At 39.7% G+C, this 22,586-nt stretch overlaps 1 protein-coding gene across 3 annotated transcripts in view; it reads left to right on the plus strand.

Moving 5' to 3' along the window:
- Positions 1-15,886, plus strand: part of RPRD1A (regulation of nuclear pre-mRNA domain containing 1A) — a 64,727-nt gene extending 48,841 nt beyond the window's left edge. The window contains exon 7 of one of the 3 annotated variants that reach the window (XM_065932356.1): positions 9,980-10,207. In XM_065932356.1, coding sequence (XP_065788428.1) covers positions 9,980-9,991 — 12 coding nt within the window. In that variant the 3' untranslated portion in view covers positions 9,992-10,207. Of the gene's footprint in view, positions 1-3,828; positions 3,979-9,979; positions 10,208-12,439 lie in introns of those variants that run through there. The other 2 variants (XM_065932355.1, XM_065932353.1) reach the window with 2 other exon arrangements.
- The last annotated feature ends 6,700 nt before the right edge of the window (positions 15,887-22,586 follow it).

The following is a 22,586-nucleotide window of genomic DNA, read 5'->3' on the forward strand; positions in this document are numbered from 1 at the left end:
AGCCTAAAGAGACAAAACAAGAAGTCAGAAGTAGATTCTTGTGTGACACACATTTTAGAGTCACCAGTTCAGGAATGTAACTGATTAATGTGCTAACAACTCTAACAAAGAGTAGACACCATGCAAGAGCAGATGCAAGTAGAGGTGAAAATGCTTAAAGAATCAAAAACAAAGTTTAAATGCCAGGAATGAACACTGACATGAGTGCTTCTGATGATCACCTCAGTAGACTGGACACTGCTGAGGGAAAAAAATGTATGGGCTTGAATCTGTCAATAGAGATTTTCCCAACTTAAATGCAAAAAGAAAATAGAACAACAGCAACAACCTTTTCTCCAAAACAAAAACCAAACCTAGAACATTGAAGAATTGTGGGCAGTTTGGGAAAGTGTAACATAACATTTGCTTGGGATATCAGAAGGAGAACAAATGAAGCAAAAGAAATTCCAAAATTAATGACAAGACATCAAACTGATCCAGGAAACTTAGAGGCCAAATACTTGACAGGATATAAAAAATGTAGTTTGCACTTAGGTGTGTTGGGGCTTCCCAGGTGGTTCAGACAGTAAAGAATCTACCTGTAATTTGAGAGACCCAAGTTTGATCCCTGGGTCAGGAAGATCTGCTGGAGAAGAAAATGGCTACCCTCTCCAGTGGTCTGACCTGGAAAATTCCATGCACTGTATAGTCCATGGGGTTGCAAAGAGTTGGACATGACTGAGCAACTAACGCTTTGAATTTTCATGTCATACTCAGATTGCAGAAAATGAATTGCAAAGAGAAAACCTTGGGGGAAGTTGGAAAAAAAAAAATTCTTACCTGTAGGAAAAGAATTACAGCAGAACCACTGAAGAAGAGCAGAGTGAAAAGTGTTGGGAGAAATTCCATCCTAGAATTCTGTATCCAGTGAAACTGTTCTTTAAAAGTGAAAGAGAATGCAATGTTGGCTGTTGCTGAAGGTGGTCATGAAGAGATTGACAAGAACAAGAGAAATGTTGGCTTTGATGTTTGTCTGTGTTATATATATCAGTGTTTTTGAGGAATGTTACAAACCGGAATCTCTTCTGAAGCTTCATTCTGGACATGAGCATGTTGGAGACGGGAGCAGGGATGTCGCAAAGAAGCTATATGTGCTCTTGAACAGCCCAGAATCTCTGGTTTATGGCCTGCCTGTTAAAAGCCTTGTGTAGCAATATTCCGCCGGAGAAGGCAATAGCACCCCACTCCAGTACTCTTGCCTGAAAAATCCCATGGATGGAGGAGCCTGCTAGGCTGCAGTCCGTGGGGTCGCTAAGAGTCGGACATGACTGAGCAACTTCACTTTCACTTCACTTTCATGCATTGGAGAAGGAAATGGCAACCCACTCCAGTGTTCTTGCCTGGAGAATCCCAGGGAGGGGGGAGCCTCGTGGGCTGCCGTCTATGGGGTCACACAGAGTCAGACACAACTGAAGTGACTTAGCAGCAGCAGCAATATTCTGCATGACACCCAATTTCAGTACAGTTCAGTCGCTCAGTTGTATCCGACTCTTTGCGACCCCATGGACTGTAGCACGCCACGTTTCCCTGTCCATCACCAACTCCCAGACCTTACTCAAACTCAGGTGCATCGTATCAGTGATGCCATCCAACCATCTCATCCTCTGTCATCCTCTTCTCCTCCCACCTTTAATCTTTCCCAGCATCAGGGTCTTTTCCAGTGAGTCAGTTCTTTGCATCAGGTGGCCAAAGTATTGGAGATTCAGCTTCAGCATCAGTCCTTCCACTGAATATTCAGGACAGATTTCCTTTAAGATTGACTGGTTGGATCTCCTTGCAGTCCAAGGGACTCTCAAGAGTCTTCTCGTCAACACCACAGTTCAAAAGCATCAATTCTTCAGTGCTCAGCTTTCTTTGTAGTTCAACTCTCACATCCATACATGACATACTGGAAAACCTACTGGACACCCAATTTGGGAAATACCAAATTAACTGACCTCCATGACCCTGAGATAGTGTGATTCTTTAGTAACTGGATAACATTTTCTTAGGGAGTGAGACTAAAAGGCACACAGGAGATGAAAATAATTCAGGCTAAAAGATAACAATGAAAATTTCAAGAAAGCGCGATTAAGTCTACTTCCTAGGGTAAATATAAGATGAGTAGAAAAATTAATGTGTTACATCTCACTTCCTTAAATTCCTTCCTTCCATTTGATTTTGAAGTTAACAGAGAAGTGGCCTGTAGGCTTCTGGCTCGTGCTCCCCTTCCAGTGTCAAAAGTGATAATTGGCAATAGGTTCAACTTCCCTGAAATGTTGGTCATTATTGCTGATTGGACTGGCCCTTTACCTTTTCTTGTTTCTTTTCTCTTGGGTCTTTGTGTTGCTACTCTTACTATCATTGGTCACCCCCCCCTCCACCTTTTTTAAAAAAATCTTTAAGCCCGTATGCTGTTACTCATGAGAAAATGACATCTCCTCTCCACTGCTGGAAATTCCAGAGGTGTTTTAATGAAGGGATAGACTACCTACTATAGGTCAAAATTTGTTCCCTTAATGTGTTGGGTTTTGAGGTTTAGGAACCTGTTAGTCCTGTGATTGTGGTGATCCTATATTTGATGTAAGGTAGATTTCAGTTGGTTAACACTTCTTCAGAATACCCATCCCAGTAACAATTCTAGATATGAGAGGTAAGATAGAATAATGGTTAAGTATGAAGACTCTGAAGCCAGATTGTCAGTTTTCAACCTTTGTCGACTTTAGAGAAGTTTCTTAACAAGTGATTAATTGTGCTTTGGACTTCCCTGGTGGCTCAGTGGCAGAGAATCTGCCTGCCAAACAGGGGATGCAGGTTTGATCCTTGGGTTGGGAAGATTCCCCTGGAGAAGGAAATTGAAACCCACTCCAGCATTCTTGCCTGGGAAATCCCATGGACAGAGGACCCTGGCAAGCTACAGTCCATGGGGTCATAAAGAGTCAGACACGACTGAGCAGCTAAACAGCAGCAGCAGCAATTGTGCTTTAGTTTTTTTGTCTGTGGAAGTGAAAGTCACTCAGTCCTGTCCAGCTCTTTGGCACCGCTTGGACTAGACTGCCCATGGAATTCTCCAGGCCAGAATACTGGAGGGGGTAGCCGTTCCCGTCTCCAGGGGATCTTCCCAACGGGTCTCCTGCATTGCAGGCAGATTCCTTACCGGGTGAACTACCAGGGAAGCCCTGTAATGCATGGGTAATAGTAGTCTCTTCCTATGGAGATTAAATGGGCCACTTAAAACAGTGTTTGACATTTAGTGAGCACATCAAAATTTTAATTAGGATCATACTTGATGAATCTAGAAATGTATAAAGCTTATTTGTAACAGTATCTACCCTCATTATAATTTAGCATTACTGACTTTTTAAAGACCCAGCTGATAGCCAGGTAGGCATTGGGTTCCCTGCAGAAATCTTAGTCCCTGAGTAAATATTGAATATTGTTAATCCAGAAGGCTAATGAGCCTTTGTGTTAGTAGAATTATAACTTATTAACAGGTGGGAATTACGTTCTTCAAGGATACTTTAAAGTAAAACCTGCTTTTAGAATACTTAAGAAAATGATAGTGAGCCCTCAGAGGAGCTGAATGATGTAAGACAATGTTAGATAGCATTCATTTATGCTAAAGTATTTCCCACTAAAAGGTAGAACTTTCCTGCAGATAGTCAAGGAAAAATGGGTCCATCAGAGACAAGTAGGATACTGTGAAAAGAAAATAGAAAGGATTTGATATTTTAAAAATATTTTAATTATTATAGTTTTGAAAAATTTCAGGACTGTATACCAGACTAAATTTGGGTATTTGTTTTCTAGATGACAGGTTACTGCAAACTACTGAGATCTTGACCTGCTTTATACTCTGTTCCCTGGAGTCGACAACAGACTTGACTAATTTCCTGACACCATGGAATTTCTTGGCCTTGTTTCAAAAAAAAAAAGAGTGGTATTAAAAAAATCTTGATTGATATAAATACTTTGGTTAACTTTTCCTTTCTAACCTAGCAAAGAGTCCCAACACCAGGGAAAGCAAAATGAAGTAAATTATGTTGGATTCTCAAACGTCAGAATTGGAGCTTCTATTAATAAATAGTTATTTGAAGACAGTCATATAAGAAAGACTTGATAACATCTAGAGAGAGGCAAAAGACATAATAAAATACATATCAAAGAACAGAGCCATTTAGAGTTCTGCAGAAGAATAGTAAAAGGAGCAGGATTGTGAGCATTATCATCAGCCTAAGGCGTTCTTATAATATGTTCTGAAGATGATGCTTGATACCGTTTGGAATGAAGATAACTAGCTCTACCTTCAACATTAATTCGTTGTGACCCTAGATCCTCAAGTATGTTGTTACTATCAAATTTCAACTAAGGATACATATAGTCATAAAGGGAGAAATTAAATTCCCTAGGTGTTTGCATAGGTACACCTAAGAATACTATAGAAATAAGTTTTCATGTGGAAATATTACTGTCTCCATCTTTAAGAAGTAACTGTTGTGGCGAAAGTCTTTAATAACCCCAACATGCTAGGATGTCCATGTTTTCTTGACTAAAAAAAGTATCCTAGTATGTATGTTTTTTAAAACTGGTTGTTATCTGGCCCAATCATATTTTATACTTGAAGGGGATGCTGAAGATTGATTCCACAGATGAAAGAATGATTTGTCAAAACCTGTGTTCAGAGTTTTCTGGAACCTGGATTACACTCAAACTTGATACCTAGAGAAGCTACACAGCTTGCTCACTAGAATCAGTACTGGGCTTCCTAACTTGATGTTTTCCTCTGCTGCTGCAGCAGTTGTGCCTCAGGAAGTAGATAGGAAGGAAGGGCTGGAGCATGGTAGGCATGATGCTTGAAATTGTTGACCACAACCTTTACTGGCTACTAACAGTCCTCACCTGGATACAGTTGAAATTCTCTAAGGTTTTTTTTTTTTTTTTTTGTAAAGTCATAGTCAACGTATGAAAGAAGAGAGCAGACTTCTTAGTGGCATCTGCAAGAAAAAGTTAGCCCTTATATATACATTTAAATTCAGAAATAGTGAAGACATTTTAAGCAACTGGAATGTTAGAACAACTATCTGGGTCAGCCCTAAAATGACTAAGAACTCCAAATTTCAGGACATTTATTCTCTTGGCTGTTCTTAGTGCGTGATGGTTCTGATGCTATCCCAGAATGATAACAACAGTCATATGCCACTTCATAGTTTGAAAACTTCCAAAATTAACTTATTTAGGCCTCACAGCCCAATAAAATAGATACCCATATTGTATAAAGGAAGCAACTGAGGCTTAGATAATCTTAGGGCATCTTGCCTAAGATTATAGGTAATGAATGGAGGAAGTGGTTCAGTTCAGTCACTCAGTTGTGCCTGACCCAGCGACCCCATGGACTGCAACACGCCAGGCTTCCTTGTCCATCACCAGCTCCCGGAGCTTGCTCAAATTCATGTCCATCGAATCTGTGATGCCATCCAATCATCTCATCCTCTGTCGTCCCCTTCTCCTGTCTTCAATTCTTCCCAGCATCAGAGTCTTTTCCAACGAGTCATTCTTTACATCAGGTGGCCAAAGTATTGGAGATTCAACTTCAGCATCAGTCTTTCCAATGAATATTCAATGATTTCCTTTCCAATGATTTCCTTTACGATTGACTGGTTGAATTTCCTCGTTGTCCAAGGGACTCTCAAGTGTCTTCTCCAACACCACAGTTCGAAAACATCGATTCTTTGGTGCTCAACTTTTTTATGGTCCGACTCTCACGTTCATACATGACTGCTGGAAAGATCATAACTTTGACCAAACAGACCTTTGTCAGCAAAGTAACGTCTCTGCTTCTTAATATGCTGTCTAGGTTGGTCATAGCTTTTCTTCCAAGGAGCAAGCATCTTTTAATTTCATGGCTGCAGTGACCATCCTCAGTGATTTTGGAGCCTAAGAAGACAAACTCTGCCACTATTTCCATTGTTTCCCCATCTATTTGCCATGAAGTCATGGGACCAGATGCCATGATCTTAGTTTTTTGAACGTTGAGTTTTAAACCAGCTTTTTCACTCTCCTGTTTCACTTTTATCAAGAGGCTCTTCAGTTCCTCTTTGCTTTCTGCAATAACGCTGGTGTCATTTGCATTTTTGAGGTTATTGATGTTTCTCCTGGCAGTCGTGATTCAGCTTGTGCTTCATCCACCCTGGCATTTTGCATGTTGTTAAATATATAAGTTAAATATAACTTATAAGTTAAACATATAAGTTAAATAAGCAAGGTGACAATATACAACCTTGACGTACTCCTTTCCCAATTTGGAACCAGTGTGTTGTTCCATGTCCAATTCGAACTGTTGTTTCTTGACTTGCAAACAGGTTTCTCAGGAGGCAGGTAAGGTGGCTGGATAGTCCTGTCTCTAAGAATTTTCCACAGTTTGTTGTAGTCCACACAGTCAAAAGCTTAAGCATAGCCAGTGAAGCAGAAGTAGATGTTTTTCTGGAATTCTCTTGCTTTTTCTGTGATCAACGGATGTTGGCAATTTGATTCCTGGTTCCTCTGCCTTTTCCATATCCAGCTTGAACATCTAGAAGTTCTTGATTCATGTACTGTTGAAGCCTGCTTGGAGAATTTTGAGTATTTGCTAGCATGTGAGATGAGTGCAATTGTGCAGTAGTTTGAACCTTCTTTGGCATTGCCTTTCTCTGGGACTGGAATGAAACTGACCTTTTCCAGCCCTGTGGCCACTGCTGAGTTTCCCAAATTTGCTGGCACATTGAGTGCAGCACTCTCACAGCAGTGCTTGTATCCAGATCTTTTGACTTAACTTCCAGGAAAATCCACTGGGGAGCTACCTGTCCATGCCTGGTGCTCTGCTGGATGCTATAAGGAATACAGAGACACGCACAGTGTGTTTTCCCCAGTTATGGATGTATAAACCAGAAAACATTAAGTTCAGAACTAACCTGATTAATAGCTGGTGTGAAACTACAGTAGGAAAAGCTTCTGTGGCAAAGATTGGTCTTAAAATAGGCTGTGTGAAATGAGAAAATTTGGACACAACGTGAGATACTCAATATTAGCTGTAAAGAAAAGCTTTCTAAGGGTGTGTGGGCTTCCTTAGTGGCTCAGATGGTAAAGAAAAGCTTTTCAAGTGGTTCAGATTTCAACCTAGCTCTCCTCCACTCGCTGCACACAAGATATTGCACCTCCTGATTGACTGATGTTGAAGTATACATGAGGGTTGCTGTTTAACTGTGGTGTTGGTGGAGATCTGACAAGTAAGTTAAGAATAAAAATATAGGCCTTGTTGAATGAGTGGGGAATAACAAGGGAGAAATAAAATAGCTCATGTAAACAGTTGGCAGGAAATGAGGTAATACATTGGTTCACAGAATGGCAGCTGATTTTTCAGCAGAAACTGCAGGCCAGAAGGGAGTGAAATGGAAAAGCCTACAACCAAGAATACTTTATCCACAAGACTCTCCTTCAGATTTGGTGGAGAATCAAAAGCTTTTATAGACAAATAACAGGTAGAAAAATTCACCACCACCAAACCAGCTTTGCAAAAAACGTTAAAGGAACTTCTGTAACTGAAAAAGAAAAGGCCGCAACTAGAAACAAGCTAAGAAATGAAAAACTCACAGGTAAAAGATTAAGGAAATCACCCACACACAAAAATCACCTGTGTCCACAGTATGCCGTTAAAGGATACACAGAGCAATTAGATGTAAAACACGTTAGCAAAATGTAACCGAGAGGGAAAGAGAGTATAAATGGCAGGGTATTTAAAATGTGTTTGAAATTGAAAGATCAGTGACTTACAATACATGTGTTTATATAGACTACTATACCAAAACCTCAAAGTAATTGCAAACCCCAGAATGTATAATAGATATAAACAAGAAGTAATCCAAAAAAGTACTGAAGATAGTCAACAAATGACAGAAGAGAACAAAAGAAAAAAGAGACCAAAGCGGAAAAGGCTGGAAGAGACAGTCTGGAATTTGAGATGAACAGATATAGACGACTATATCTCTGTCATCACAGAGACCTACTGGATAGCGGAGGGAACTGTATTCAGTATCTTATAATAACCTGTAATGGGAAAGGGTCTGAAAAAGAACATGATACAGATACATTCTTTTATATATTTCCTATATAACTTAATTATTTTAGTTGTACAAGAGTTTACAACTATAAATCAACTCTACTTCAATTAAAAATAAAAATTATAAAGACTTAAAAACATAAAATAGAACACTACTTTTGCAGTGAAGGCAGTATATATCAGTTCAGTATTTATTACTAAAGGAAAGGACCTGATTTTTTAATGCTTTGGCTTTTCAGCAATTTCTCTCTTTTTGTTAGCTTTAGAATTCAGATCCTCTTCGTTGCTGGAACAGAGCTAAATTCTTTTAGGAAAAAGAAGTTCTTTAGGTTAAAATACAAAATAAATATTTTGAAAGCTGTTTTTGCAAAATGCAGGTTTAGTTAGAAAAGAATGAGAAAACTAAAAGGGACTTACCTGCAGTGACCTTGCCTGTTGATGGGCTTATCAGGTTGGGCTACCCAAGCTCTTGACTGTCCCTGATGCATGCATCCTGCTGGCTCCATGTTTGTGTTTTCCCTTTTATACTTAGGGTAATTTTTTTTTTTTTTTTTTTACTAAGAATAAAAGGATATTTCTTTGCCCCCAACTTCACCTTCATTGAGGTGAAACTGTCACATAAAATTGTATATATTTACAGAGTATGGTGGGATGATTTGACATAAGTATTCTTTGTGAAATGGTTACTAACAATCAGGTTAATTAATATATTCCTCACTACACATCGTTACTTTTTCTCTTTCCTTTTTGGTGATGAGAACATAAGGTCTACTCTCAGCAGATATCAGGTATACACAGTATTATTGACTCTAGTCAGCATTTCTACATCAGATCTCCAGAGCATATTCATTTTATAACTGAAGGCTTCTACCCTTTTTTCCTTTTTAAAGGGTCCACGTGTAAGTGAGATTATGTAGTATTTGTCTTTGTCTGACTAATTTTTTTACTCAATGGTAAAGAATCCACCAGCAATACCAAAGACTTGGGTTCAATCCCTGCGTTGGGAAGATCCCCTGGAGAAGGACACGACAACCCACTCCAGTATTCTTGCTTGGAGAATCCCATGAACAGAGGAGTCTGGCAGACTACAGTTCATGGGGTCACAAAACTGTCGAACGCAACTTAGTGACCATAAACAACAGTGTCCTCTAGGCGTGCCCAGGTTGTTGCAAATGACAGAATTTCCTTCATTCTCATGACTGAGTACTCCATTGTACATATGTACCACATCTTTGTCCATTCATTTGTTGGCAGAGACTTAGGTTGTTTCCATGTCTTGGCTATTGTGAACAATGCTGCGATGAACATGGGAGTGCAGGAATCGCCTCCAGATACTGATTTTGTTTTGAGGTCAGTGTTAGGTATTTGTTCTGACCCCAGGCAGGCATTGTTTTATTGCCTGTTTCTTTCCTCCTATAAAGTCTTTGAGTCAGGACTGTGGAACTGTGGGTGGAGACAGTGGCAGACTTTTCTCTAAATGCTCCCCCTACTACAGGACCTGAGCTCTAGGTGAAGGGGGGGGTACCCAGCCTGTGTTCCTCTCAGCTGCTTGTGAAGACCGCCACCTCCTGAACGGAGGGGGGATGGGGGGGGGTTAGGGGTGGGTGGGGGAGGTGGGCAGGAGTTATTGGTGCCCCAGTATTCTCAGCCTCCACGTCTGAGGTAGAGCCTCAGTTTCAAAACAACACGCACCTCTTACTATAAGCATTGTTGCCATAGGAAACCGGCCTGTGGAATCCAGTGAGGCAATTTAAGACCTTTAGAACTGTGGCCTGGATCATAGAATTGGGTAATCAGGTTTCATCTGGTTTTTTCTTCAGGCTAACATCAGATGGTTAACCACAACTTCTTAAATCTTTTGTCTTTCAGATGAAAGTCTGATTCTGACAGTAGAAGAAAATTTTTGGTTACTGCTTTTGTTCCTAATTGAGGAAGGCATGATTTTTACTGTTTGTGAAAGATAATCAGTCTTCTCACAGGATTACTGAGAGGATGAAATGGGTTCTTTTTTTAATGCCTGGTGTATCAATGGACATTCAATAAAGGGCAGCTCTTGTTTATGTTTACCAGTTTTTTGTATGCAGTGTCACCAGTTGGTAGAGGGTTTAATTGCCACAGATCCTTTGAATCAAAGGATTAAGATAAATCTTAATAACTGAAGAACAGCCTGTGTGGTTGCTAGAAACTTGAAATTAGGATGGGCAGTAATGATCACTAAAAGCACTTGAGACTTCTCAGGACATCTAGCCTCAAGAGGAGCAGAGTAATTACTTTTGTGCATATTTGAACAGCATCTGAATCTATCGTGCTAACTTTGGAGTACTTGAGGTGTTATTTATTAAAGAATGATTTAGTATAAACAGGGACAGATGGGGGCTTCCCTGGTCGCTCAGTGGTAAAGAATTTGCCTTCTACGCAGGAGACGTAGGAGCCATGGGTTCTATCCGTGGGTGAGGAAGATCTGGAGGAGGGCATGGCAACCCACTCCAGTATTCTTGCTGGGAAATCCCATGGACAGGAGCCTGCCATGGGGTCGCAAAGAGTCAGAGGCAACTGAGCATGCATGCAGATGGGACAGATGGAGTTCTGTGTTTGCCCCCGCCCCCACCGGAGTATTCTGAGGAAGTGTGCTAAGTGTGGAGATGTGTATGGACTGAAAAGTGTGGATCTAGAATGAACACCTTGCTGCTCTTCTGTGAGCCACTTGGAGCTGCTGTCCTGAAACCTACCTGCTGTGCCAGGGTGTCACTGGCAAAGGGGAAAAGGGAACAGCAAGGTCTTAACCTTGAGGTTTTAGATCCCTGTTAAACTCCCTTACTCAACCTTGACCTTCATGATGGACTAAAAGTGCAAGGACAGGCAGACTTGGTGAGAATCAACACCTCTTATGAGTCCACAGCTGTCCCACAACGTGCCCGGCTTTAAGTCTTGTTGGCTTTGTCTATCAGGGTGCCCACTTCCCCAGTGTGCCTCAGAAACCCCCTTTCCCCCATTGCTTTAGAGCGGTTGGGATGTAGTAAATTCTGACAGACTCCTTTCCCCAGGCGCATTCATGGCTGCTCTTTAAAAGAGGGGACTCTAATACAGAGAAGCTTCCCTGATTTCATTTTTAGACAAAACCTGTAGAGAAGTGGCTCATGTATTAGTATCCTTTGGGGGAGATTTTACAAAATTCAAGAGCTCTGTACCCGCTTCCGGAGGTTCTCATTTAATTGATAGTTGATGAGGCTGGTGTTCTTTTGAGAATTCTGAGTTTCTCCAAAAGTTTCCTAGGAGATTCTGTCAGAGTTGAGAAACAAAAAGGGGCTCCATGTGGATAAGCCTTCTACCCCAGATGAAAGCTTCTCACTCACCTGCTCCGTCTTGGTGAGCTTACCCTTGGTCAGAGGGAGGAAAAGTTTCAAGTCTTTATGGAGGAAATAACAGTCAACTTTTTGATTCCCCTCTTCACACCCTGCCTCTCCTAGGTGATGGAGTAAAGAATGTTCCTCTCTCCTGGTTGAAGTCTGAAAACTTCAGTTATTAATAAAAGATATTTCCACTGCAGAGAATGGCCTGTTCCCCTTAAGCCAAACATGATCTTTATTGGTTTCTAGTCCGATGCCTTAGGCTACTGTTTGCAGGGTTTCCTAACCTTTTTTTTTTTTCCTTTTGTGCCATTGAGATCCTTTGGTGATCCAGTGAAGCCTTGGACCCCTTCTCAAGTTAAATATTTTAAATGTAGAAAATAAAATGCATAACATTACAATAGAAAAAAGTTACAGTGAAACAGTTATTGAAGTAATAAAACTTGTACAGTAATACGTGCTTCTTTACTGATATATTAAGTAACACTAGCAGTTCGTCTAATATTTTCAAAGTAGTGATAAATGTGAAAAACTATGATGTAATAATGAAGCATCTGGTTTCTATTCAAGATAAACTCAAAGATACTGATAATACTCCTGTGGGGTTTTTTTTCCAATATTTATAGTCAAAAAAGTGCTAAATTTTAGTCTAAGCTTGTGGAAATAAATATATATTTTTTCTTATCCTTGCCCCAGTATACCTGAGAATGCTATAAGCTTCAGTTAAATATTGATATATTTATATGTTAGTCTTCTTTTTACAGGTGTGAGGCAGCAACTTAAGATTGTAGTTTTTCCTAAGAATGAGTTTACCTACTTGAGAATTTCCCAAATCCCTCTCTTGATCCTAAGGCTCACATAATCTTGTTTTTCAGCATAAACTGAGTGCTTTATCATATTTTCTGCAGAGCATAAGCTGGATAAGCTAGATGGCTCTTCTCTGAACTCCTACAGTGCTAATGAGAGTGGTTTGATGTTACAGGAATACAAGCGCAAGTTAGCCAGAGTTTCCCTGGTGCGCAAAGAACTCAGGTCCCGGATCCAGAGCCTGCCGGACTTATCTCGATTGCCCAATGTCACTGGCAGCCACATGCACCTGCCCTTTGCGGGGGACATCTACAGTGAAGATTGATGACCAGTCTCTTTCCAGGGCCCAGGACTTTGCAAGAGATGGAGACAGGTTAGGTGGATAGTGCTGTAGTGTTATTTTTGTATATTGTTGAGAGAGTGACATTAACAAAAAGAAATGACAAGTAATTTATAAAATTGTTTAAAGTGTTGGTTTGTTTACTATTTTATTGGTAAGTTAACATGACTTAGTTTAAAAGTGAATCTCTATGTGTATTAAGCTCACAAGTAGTGATTATTTTCAAAAGATCTTTTTGTAAATTTTTTTGATCCAGGGCCTTGTGAGAAATTCCATGTTTCTATTTCTTCATGTATTTTCAAATGTTTTTCTTTATTTTCTTCAGTATCTAATCAGTGTATAGTATGTGATTCCTAAAGGGTAAGAACTAATCAGGTTGGTTGAGACTTTATTATGGTATTGTTAGGACTTGATTGTAGAAGGGACTAGGTGTTCCAACTTGATTTTCACCCTTCTCCTCAACCAAAACATCAGTTCTGTGCCTCTCAACACCTTAGATTCCTTATTCCCCAGGGGTTGGTCATTTAATACTAAACATGGATGTTGTTTTGAGGGTCAGATCAGAATCTAGAGAACTTTCCCACAACAGGGGTTCCGTCCCAACAGCCACAGTGTAGGATAAAAGGAATGTTATATAGGGACCCCTTGATTAAAAGCTGTTTAGAGTTATTTAGGTAGATAGCTATGAAAATGCTTTTGGAAATGTTAAAAAAAATTTGACACTGTACCAAGAGAACAACTCTGATTCTGGAATCTCTGTTTGTCAAATCAAGCTCCTGTTAACATAATTGATCCCTTTAACATAAAAAGCCATCTGTGGGATTAAAAGAAGAGTAGAATAATGGTACCTTAATATTCTCTTAGCCATTTAACTTTAAAATACAGTAGTATTTTTAGCTGTAATATCTCATGAACTCAATATTCATTAATGTTCAGTAAAGTAGCCTGGGACATTTTTAATGTTTCCTTAAGGTTTTTGAATTACGTATATTTGGGAATTAAGCAGTTCTACACTACAGGGTAGATATGGTAAATATTATATTTGTATATTTAGAATTACCAAAACAAATGTACTTTTACCTTTTATTTCTAACCCTGTGTTAGAGCAATTGCATGCTCTCCTGCTTTCTCTTTAAATCACACTGTTAAGCTGTGGATTTTGTACTCAGTGATTACTTAGGATAAACATTTTTTTTCATTCATTACATATTAGACATTTTTCTTTTTGATGTAAGAAGATTCATCTTAGTCAATAAAACAGCTTTTTAAATCCCACAGATCAGTTATGTCTCACTAGTCTAAATGGCTTCACTCTTTCTCAGTATTAGAAATTATAGTTAAAGTGAATTTACTATATGTGAAGGAGAAAGCCAATATTTAATTTTAGCAGCCAGTAGTTTTCAGAACGGTGCTTTTAACGGTTTGGCCTCTCCAAAACAGACACACATAGTAGTAGTTCCCAACCATACATGGCTTATATTCCAAAGGCTTCTAGTCAGCTTTTGGGACTCGGGGCACATTTTCCCACAGGAACAGTAGTAATTAGGTTCCCTGTGAACACTCCCACAGAGAGCTCACCCAGGAACCGAATCCACTTAACCATGAATGTACTGAACTTGTAATGTGGTTAACAAATTACGAGTAGTAGATCCTGACCAACATTTCTAACTTCACTCTGCACTAAGGAAATGGTGTGAAGCAGCATTACACATTGAGGTGTCTCTCTGTCTTATGTACCTCTGTCCCTAGCTGTAGGATATGTAAGAAAGATTCAGCGTGGAGTGGAGGGTGTGACAAATTTACGATTATTAAAACCTGGTTATACCTGTTACAAAAGTATGCCACTTTGTTAAAGTGAAAGCAAAAACTTGTATATTAACTTATTTTTTAGCATCTTGACCTTATTTATGATCTACTAAAGTGGTGACTTATTCAAAATGCATTTTTTTCCATTTAATACTAATTTATAAACTGTGTACTCCTGGGAAGATTTGAAACCTACTAGAAGTTTGTTGAAATATTTAAGAAAGACTTCTGACTTAGATACTGATTTTAATGCCAGTATCTGCTCTAAATATTTATGATAAAAATGCATTATTTTTTTAAAGAGCTTGATGCAATTTGTGGTAAGTGATAGTACTCAACCTGAATCCTACCCCCAGTTTCACCCTTTGACCAAGTCTTCACAAGCCTTCAGTTGTTGGTTAATCCACTGACCATAAACACAAATGATATGGTCTGGTTTAGAAGTCTTGATAGTTAATGTGGTAAGCTTTAGCAGTAAATAGCCTTCCTTTCTAAAAGGGGGATGAAAGTTTCTCAGGAAACTTAGCTGGGTTAGCTGGGGGTTCTCTGATACCAAATTCTAAATCATGAACATTTTCTTCACTGTGTACGTGAGGCAAATCATGCATTTTGAGTGCAGCTTGGCCTGGCCCCTCAAGAGAAAAGCATGTCGCCATACTTGCAGTAGGCATATTTGGTTTGAATGGATACCATCACTCTTTTCTCCACAAACAGTGCAGAGAGCTGTCTGGAGTGGCAATTTGAACAGATTCCCCGGTGTTCCCTCTGCTCCTTCTGTCAATACAGTAAGTAAAAGAACCACATGGGGGAGCCTGGGAGTCTGGGAAAATCAGCTGTGCTCAATAACCAACCTCCCCTTCTAGGAAAACCAGTCCAGGTGCAGCTATTTTGGTACCTCATCTCACATGCACTCTGAATCAGGGTTTTTCTATAAGAACTCTTTCAGGATCAGCAAAAGCTGAGATGACCTGGTCATCTTGATTTGCAAAATTAAAATAAAACCAGGTTGTCAGTTGTCATTGTAGATGAGCAACTCATCTATTATTATTGAACTGGTTCTGAGAAATCTTCAGAAAGCTCTCAAAAGTACAAATTAATTAGGAAAGTTAGAATGTCTTTTCTGAATTTTCCATTCAAAAAATTTATATGAAAGAACATAAAGCTACTTAACCACTTTGTATTCTATTAAGAAGAAGTTTCTAAGTGGCAGTCTTAGTTGTTGCACTATATCACAGCTTTTTAAAGTGTAAACTCAGTTCTTCTCTGTATAGGAAGGGAGCATTGTGTTACTTACTGAATTTATTTATGCAGAGCATTTGTTGCCATCTGTAATTCCAGCCATCCACACATGAGTCTGTTCTGAGGTGGCAATAGCACATGGGAAGATGAAGTCTCCCTATTTCTTTACCCCCTTTTCTTTGGTTGTATCTGATGACAGTATAAGATGTTCTTAATAAAGTTTTATGTTCTTTTTGAGATGTGCAGATCATTTTTGTGTATTTGCTCAGGTGGATATGGGGTGAGGAGGGGAGATGAGGATGGGCCGGGAGGGAGGGAAAGTGCTGGAAGTATTCAGCAGTGGAATGGTGGAGAAACTGCCGAAGGAAATTCTAGTTGCTTGGTCAGTGGGAACCAAACTTGAGTGAACATCAGTAGCACCTGGAGGACTTATTAAACTATAGATTGTGGGGCTCCACCCCCAGAGGTTCTGGGGTAAGGCCTGATTACATTCCTAACAATTTGATGCTGATGCCACTGAGTTTGACAACCACTGCTCTAGACCAGCTTTAAAGTCTGTGACTTGCTTGACGACTTAAAATTCCAGGTAACTCCAGGCAATTCCAAGTAATAATAAGAGTATGGGTTTTACAGTTCATTATGTAGCAAGTTCTTGGGGCAGAGAATGAAACTGCATCTGCTTTTATGACCTGCTGCACAGTCTAAGTGCCTTTGAATCAACAGATTCACTTACAGTACCTTGAACTCCCTGGAGTACAGGTCCTCTCGCAACATTTAAAGCAGAACTAGAAAATACTAGAAATCTAACGAATCTCTAGGGCACTGTTTGCTAAACTCCTTTCATAAGTCTCTCTTGGGACATTTGCAGGAAGGGCACATACCTCCTGGATCAGAATTCTCTGTGATTTTACCATCTAGAAAGTTTGGGAGAGCTAATCCTTAGGCCAGTGCCCCTGGCTCCCACCCCTGGATGGCCTCTGGTCACTTTATCTGAATTCGGGGGCTTCCCATTGCCATTCGACTATTTCCGCCTCACGGCAGTAGGTTTTATATACAGCAACCTCTATCCAGAGATTCTGTTTTGGAAGATTTGGGATAGACCTGGAAATCAACATTTTAAATGAGCTACCTGATGATTCTGATGCAGGTAATTCTTGACTGCACTTTGAGAAACAGTGCCCTACTGAGAAAATTATGGTCTATAATATACTGATGGTAGGTCTCATGTATATGTTACTTACTGTGCCCCAGGGCTGCTATAAGCAGGTCACATAACTTTGTGATAGATGGCTCTGATTACTCCAGTTTTACCTGTGGAGAAGCTAAACTGAGTCCAAGTTGCTCAGTCGTGTCTGACTCTTTACAACCCCATGGACTATACAGTCCATGGAATTTCTCTCCAGGCCAGAATACTGGAGTGGGTAGCTGTTCCCTTCTCCAGGAGATCTTCCCAACCCAGGAATCGAATCCAGGTCTCCTGCATTGCAGATGTCTTCTTTACCAGTTGAGTCACAAGGGAAGCCCAAGAATACTGGAGTGCGTAACCTATCCCTTCTGCAGTGGATCTTCCCGACTAAGGAATCGCATCGGGGTCTCCTGCATTGCAGGCGGATTCTTTACCAGCTGAGCTACCAGGAAAGCCCATGGAGAAGCTAAGATACAGACCCTGAACAAGTCAAGTGGTGAAGCCGGGATTCAGACCCAGCTCCAAGTTTGACTATGAGCCTATGCTTCTGAACCACCACACAATGCTGCCTGTTACATTGATACGTTTGTGTAGCAGCTCCACCATCACAATATCACATTTTGCATAATGTGAAGTTATAACATGATGGGAACATTCAAATTAAAAAGTAACAACTGGAAGCATTGGGAAGAATGGGGGCTTATGAAAAGCTATGACACCCAGTTGTATTTTGTGTTTTCATTGAGGTCAAATATAACATAAAATTCACCATTTTAAAGTGTACTCTGGCCGTAATTACATTGATGAGAAACATTATTGTGCAGCCGTCACCACCACCCACTTTAAAACATCTTCAAAGTCTTCCGCATTTAAAACTCTACCCGTTAAACTAGAACTTCTTAGTCCTTGCAGCTATTTTACTTTCTGTCTCTATGAATTTGACTTCTCCAGGCATCTCATATAAGTGGAGTTATAAAATATTCATTCTTTTGTGCCTGGCTCATTAAAGTTAGCATAATTCACTCTAGGTTCATTCATGTTGTATCACGTGTCAGAATTTCCTTTCTTCTTAAGGCTCAATAGTATTCCATTGTATGGATATACCAAATTTTGTTTATCCATTCATTTGTCAATAGACCCTGTGCTTCCACCTTAGGTATTTGTTATTTGTTTTTTATCTTTTGGCTGTGCTGCACAGCATGTGAGATTGCTTCTGTCTTTTGAGTCTTGTGAATAATACAGCTGTAAGCATGAGTGTGCAAATATCTGTGCAGGTCCCTGCTCTGATTTCCAATTGCCTTTTTCAAAGCAGTTGTTTCCATATCAACACAGTAGAGTTAGAATGAGCTGTTGGTAGGGATGGTCTGAGACATTTCAGTGAATGCCTGCTGTGTTTTAAGGTGTGGTGTTAAATCTTTTGAGATATACAGAGATTATTCAGCTGCCTGGCTGCTCTCAGAAGGTTTACAGTCTAGTGGGAATGGATTATGGTAACATTTTAGAGTTGACCAAAGCGTGCTTTTATTTTTAAACTACCATATTTCTTCCAAGCCAGTGGTTCCATAGGCCAGCAATATTAGCCTCACCTGGGAACTTCCTTAGAGTGCTGAAGTCTCAAGCTCCAGACCTACTGGATTGGAAAATCTGAGGTGGCAGACCAGCAGTGTATCTTTTACACAAGCCCTCTGGGTAGCCCTGATGCACACTAAAGTTCCAGGCTTGTTTTGTGTACCACTGTTCTAGACAGTCGACCTAGATTGTCTAGTATGGAAAAGCTTTAGAGGGAATAAAAGGACTTGGTTCGACAAAAGCAATTGTAAAAAAGTATGCTTTTCTGACAGGCCAAGAAATGCTTTTCATCTGCATTATTTCTACAGCTAGGAAGCCCCCTGTCTCCACCCTGGCAAATCTATCCATATTTTCTTGTTTCATTTCTCTGTCCAGTGTATCTCGTCCTTCTTCTGAGGATGGTAGAGTGAAGCAGAAACAATAATGCAGTCTGGGGTCTGACCACCATCTGTCTTATCAAAAAGGCTGATTAGCCCTCTGTACATTTATACCACCACAGGTTTAGCTGTTTTAGTTACTGAAATCCCTGTGGTTTTATTTTCAACTTGCTGGATGCCATCAAAGATGAAAAACTATGTTTTCCTCCCCCCGCCCCTTTTTCTGGGCTGCACGGGGTCTCTCTGTTGCGGCACACAGGCTCTAGAGCGCACCGACTCAGAAGCTGTGGCTCATGGGCTTAGTTGCCCCACAGCATGTGGGGTCTTAGCTTCCCAACCAGGGATCCAACCTGCATCTCCTGCATTGCAGTGCAGATTCTTCACCACTGGATCACCAGGGAAGTCCCTTTATAGACCTTTTTATAAATGGATCACTGATTAAAATGGAATGACTGAAGTGAATTTCGAAAGTAACGTATTTCACTGAATTCTCTGCATCATGGAAAAGGTACAAAATTGTAATTTTGATTTAAGGGAAATTGCTGTGCAGAGCCATTGGCTTAATATTCAGATATATTTAGAAAAATTCAGTTGCATTGTTTAGTTAGATTTATCATCTTAAAGTCATATTACAAATATATAAAGAAATATTTATTGTTTTAAATAAAACTTGTGTTTACTTATGGAAATACAAGTTAAATGAGAATAAAATTAAGAAGTTTAAATCATATATTAATACATGGCTTTTTCGAAATATCACATTACTATTTAGTGTCTCCTTTTTCCAGCTCTTAATATTTATGTTGTAAAATCTCGTAGTACTTTTATGTGGTCAGGTTACTAGCAGAGAGCTCACAATGCTGTTTGATTGTTAAGGTATTTGTATAATTTGGTGATAAACTGCCATAAGGTGGTTGTGGTTTTGGTTGTGGTTTTGTGATGTGAGTTGTTAGACTGCAGCTGGAGTGTGCTTAAGTGAGGGAAATTTAGTTTTCATTGTTCTTTTGAGTTGGTGTTTGAACTTCCCAGATGGCGCTAGTGGTAAAGAACCCACCTGGCAACGCAGGACATGTAAGAGATGAGGGTTCGCTCCCTGGGTCAGGAAGATCCCCTGGAGGAGAGCATGGCAGCCCACTCCAGTATTCTTGCTTGGAGCATTCTATGGACAGAGAAACCTGGCAGGCTATGATCCATGGGGGCTGCAAAGAGTCAGACAGGACTGAGCAAGTAACACTTTCACTTTCGAGCTCTGCAGCACTTCAGGCATGCTTCATGTCCAGTTCCTTGTACCTTTATCTAGCTGATAGCGTGTGACACCCTAGCCTAGTCATTAGTGCTCAGCATTCTCCCTGTTAGAATTGCTAGTCTTTTCATGTCTTAGAAAGCATGTCAAAGAAAGACTAACTTCTTTCTAGTTATTTTTTCTTTCTTGCTTTTATGTCCATTGATGGACCCAGCAGTTACAATTATGATGAAGTTCTAAATAAGTGGCATAAAGCTCTTTTTCTAGTTGGGTGTAATTTTCCCACCAGAAACTAATAAAAATTGAACTGCTAATGATGGAGCCAACTGATTGGTTCAAATTTAATTTTTTCTTACCCAGGTTTTGTAACATGGCTTAGATCTTTTTTTATTAAGGCGTGTGTTTTTCAAAACAAATGACTTAGAAATAATATACAGAAAACTTAATTATTTTAATATAGAAGTGTTTTCTAAGTGTTTTTAAAAAAGCTCCATATTATTAATTTAAAAATCCTTGTAATTATATAATGTAACAGTTGGTTACATTGGTAACCAACAGTTGGTAATTCAAATAACCCAGGGCAATAGGTAAGCAATTTTATTTTCAGATGTTATATAATCATAGTCATATGTGAATTTAAATATTCACTAGATATATATTTTGTAGCTTAATAATTACCTTTGAATACTTTAATTAGGTTAGATACAATGAAGAGATTCCCCAAGTACTTGTTTCTTGACATTTCAGAAGTTTTAAATAGTTGCTTTCATTATAAAAAGTTAAGAGTCAGTGTTAAGCGTCATTTGGTTAAAATATTCAGTTCAGTTTAGTTGCTCAGTCGTGTCTTGACTCTTTGCAACCCCATGAACCCTAGCACACCAGGCCTCCCTGTCCATCACCAACTCCCGGAGTCCACCCAAACTCATGTCCATTGAGTCGGTGATGCCATCCAACCGTCTCATCCTTTGTCATCCCCTTCTCCTCCTGCCCTCAATCTTTCCCAGCATCAGGGTCTTTTCAAATGAGTCGTTTCTTCGCATCAAGTGGCCAAAGTATTGGAGTTTCAGCTTCAGCATCAGTCCTTCCAATGAATATTCAGGACTGATTTCCTTTAGGATGGACTGGTTGGATCTCCTTGCTGTCCAAGGGACTCTCAAGAGTCTTCTCCAACACCACAGTTCAAAAGCATCAATTTTTCAGAGCTCAGCTTTCTTTATAGTCCAACTCTCACATCCATACATGACCACTGGAAAAACCATAGCCTTCACTAGATGGACCTTTGTTGACAAAGTAATGTCTCTGCTTTTCTTTTTTTTTTTTTTTTGTCTCTGCTTTTCAATATGCTGTCTAGGTTGGTCATAACTTTCCTTCCAAGGAGTAAGTGTATTTTAATTTCATGGCTGCATTCACCATTTGCAGTGATTTTGGAGCCCAGAAAAATAGAGTCAGCCACTGTTTCCACTGTTTCCCCATCTATTTCCCATGAAATGATGGGACCAGATGCCATGATCTTAGTTTTCTGAATGTTGAGCTTTAAGGCAACTTTTTCACTCTCCTCTTTCACTTTCATCAAGGGGCTTTTTAGTTCCTCTTCACTTTCTGCCATAAGGTTGGTGTCATCTGCATATCTGAGGTTATTGATATTTCTCCTGGCAATCTTGATTCCAGCTTGTGCTTCTTCCAGCCCAGCATTTCTCATGATGTACTCTGCATATAAGTTAAATAAGTAGGGTGACAATATACAGCCTTGATGTACTCCTTTTCCTATTTGGAACCAGTCTGTTGTTCCATGTCTAGTTCTAACTGTTGCTTCCTGACCTGTATACAGGTTTCTCAACAGGCAGATCATGTGGTCTGGTATTCCCATCTCTTTCCGAATTTTCCACAGTTTATTGAGATACACACAGTCAAAGGCTTTGGCATAGTCAATAAAACAGAAATAGATGTTTTTCTGGAACTCTCTGGCTTTTCTGATGATCCAGCGGATGTTGGCAGTTTATTACTCTTCCATATTTGCAGGGGTTTTTTTGACCATGCTGCACGGCTTGTGGGATTTTATTATAATAGTTCCCCAACCAGGGATTGAACTCATGCCCCACTCAGTGGGAGCATAGAGTCTTAACCACTGGACTGACAGGGCAGCCCTTCATTTTTGTTTATGAACATTGATTTGGTTTCCGTTTTGTTATATTTCTCAGTGCATTACATGGATATGATAGCAGTGTGTAGAGTTTCTTGGTACTGTACTAGAAATCTTATTTATTGATATACTATTAAGAATATATAGACTTGTTTCATTGTATGCTACTTAATGAAATTGTGATTTGTATTTTATGTCGTCCTAGAATGCTTCTTGCACATTGTACTTTTCTAAAGGATGAAACTGTCAGTAGTTGTTTGCAGAAGTCTTTAGATAAAAAAGATTAAGCACTTACTTTGTAGAAAGACATAGCATCAAGAGCCAACAAAATTGGGCTGTGAAATCAAAACTGTGTCATCTTCAGTTTTTCTCATGCTGGAGAATAGTTCTGTCACAGAACTCTACACAGAACTCTACAAGTA

The sequence above is a fragment of the Muntiacus reevesi genome, chromosome 4, assembly GCF_963930625.1.
Source record: "Muntiacus reevesi chromosome 4, mMunRee1.1, whole genome shotgun sequence".
Classification (NCBI taxonomy): Eukaryota; Metazoa; Chordata; class Mammalia; order Artiodactyla; family Cervidae; genus Muntiacus; species Muntiacus reevesi.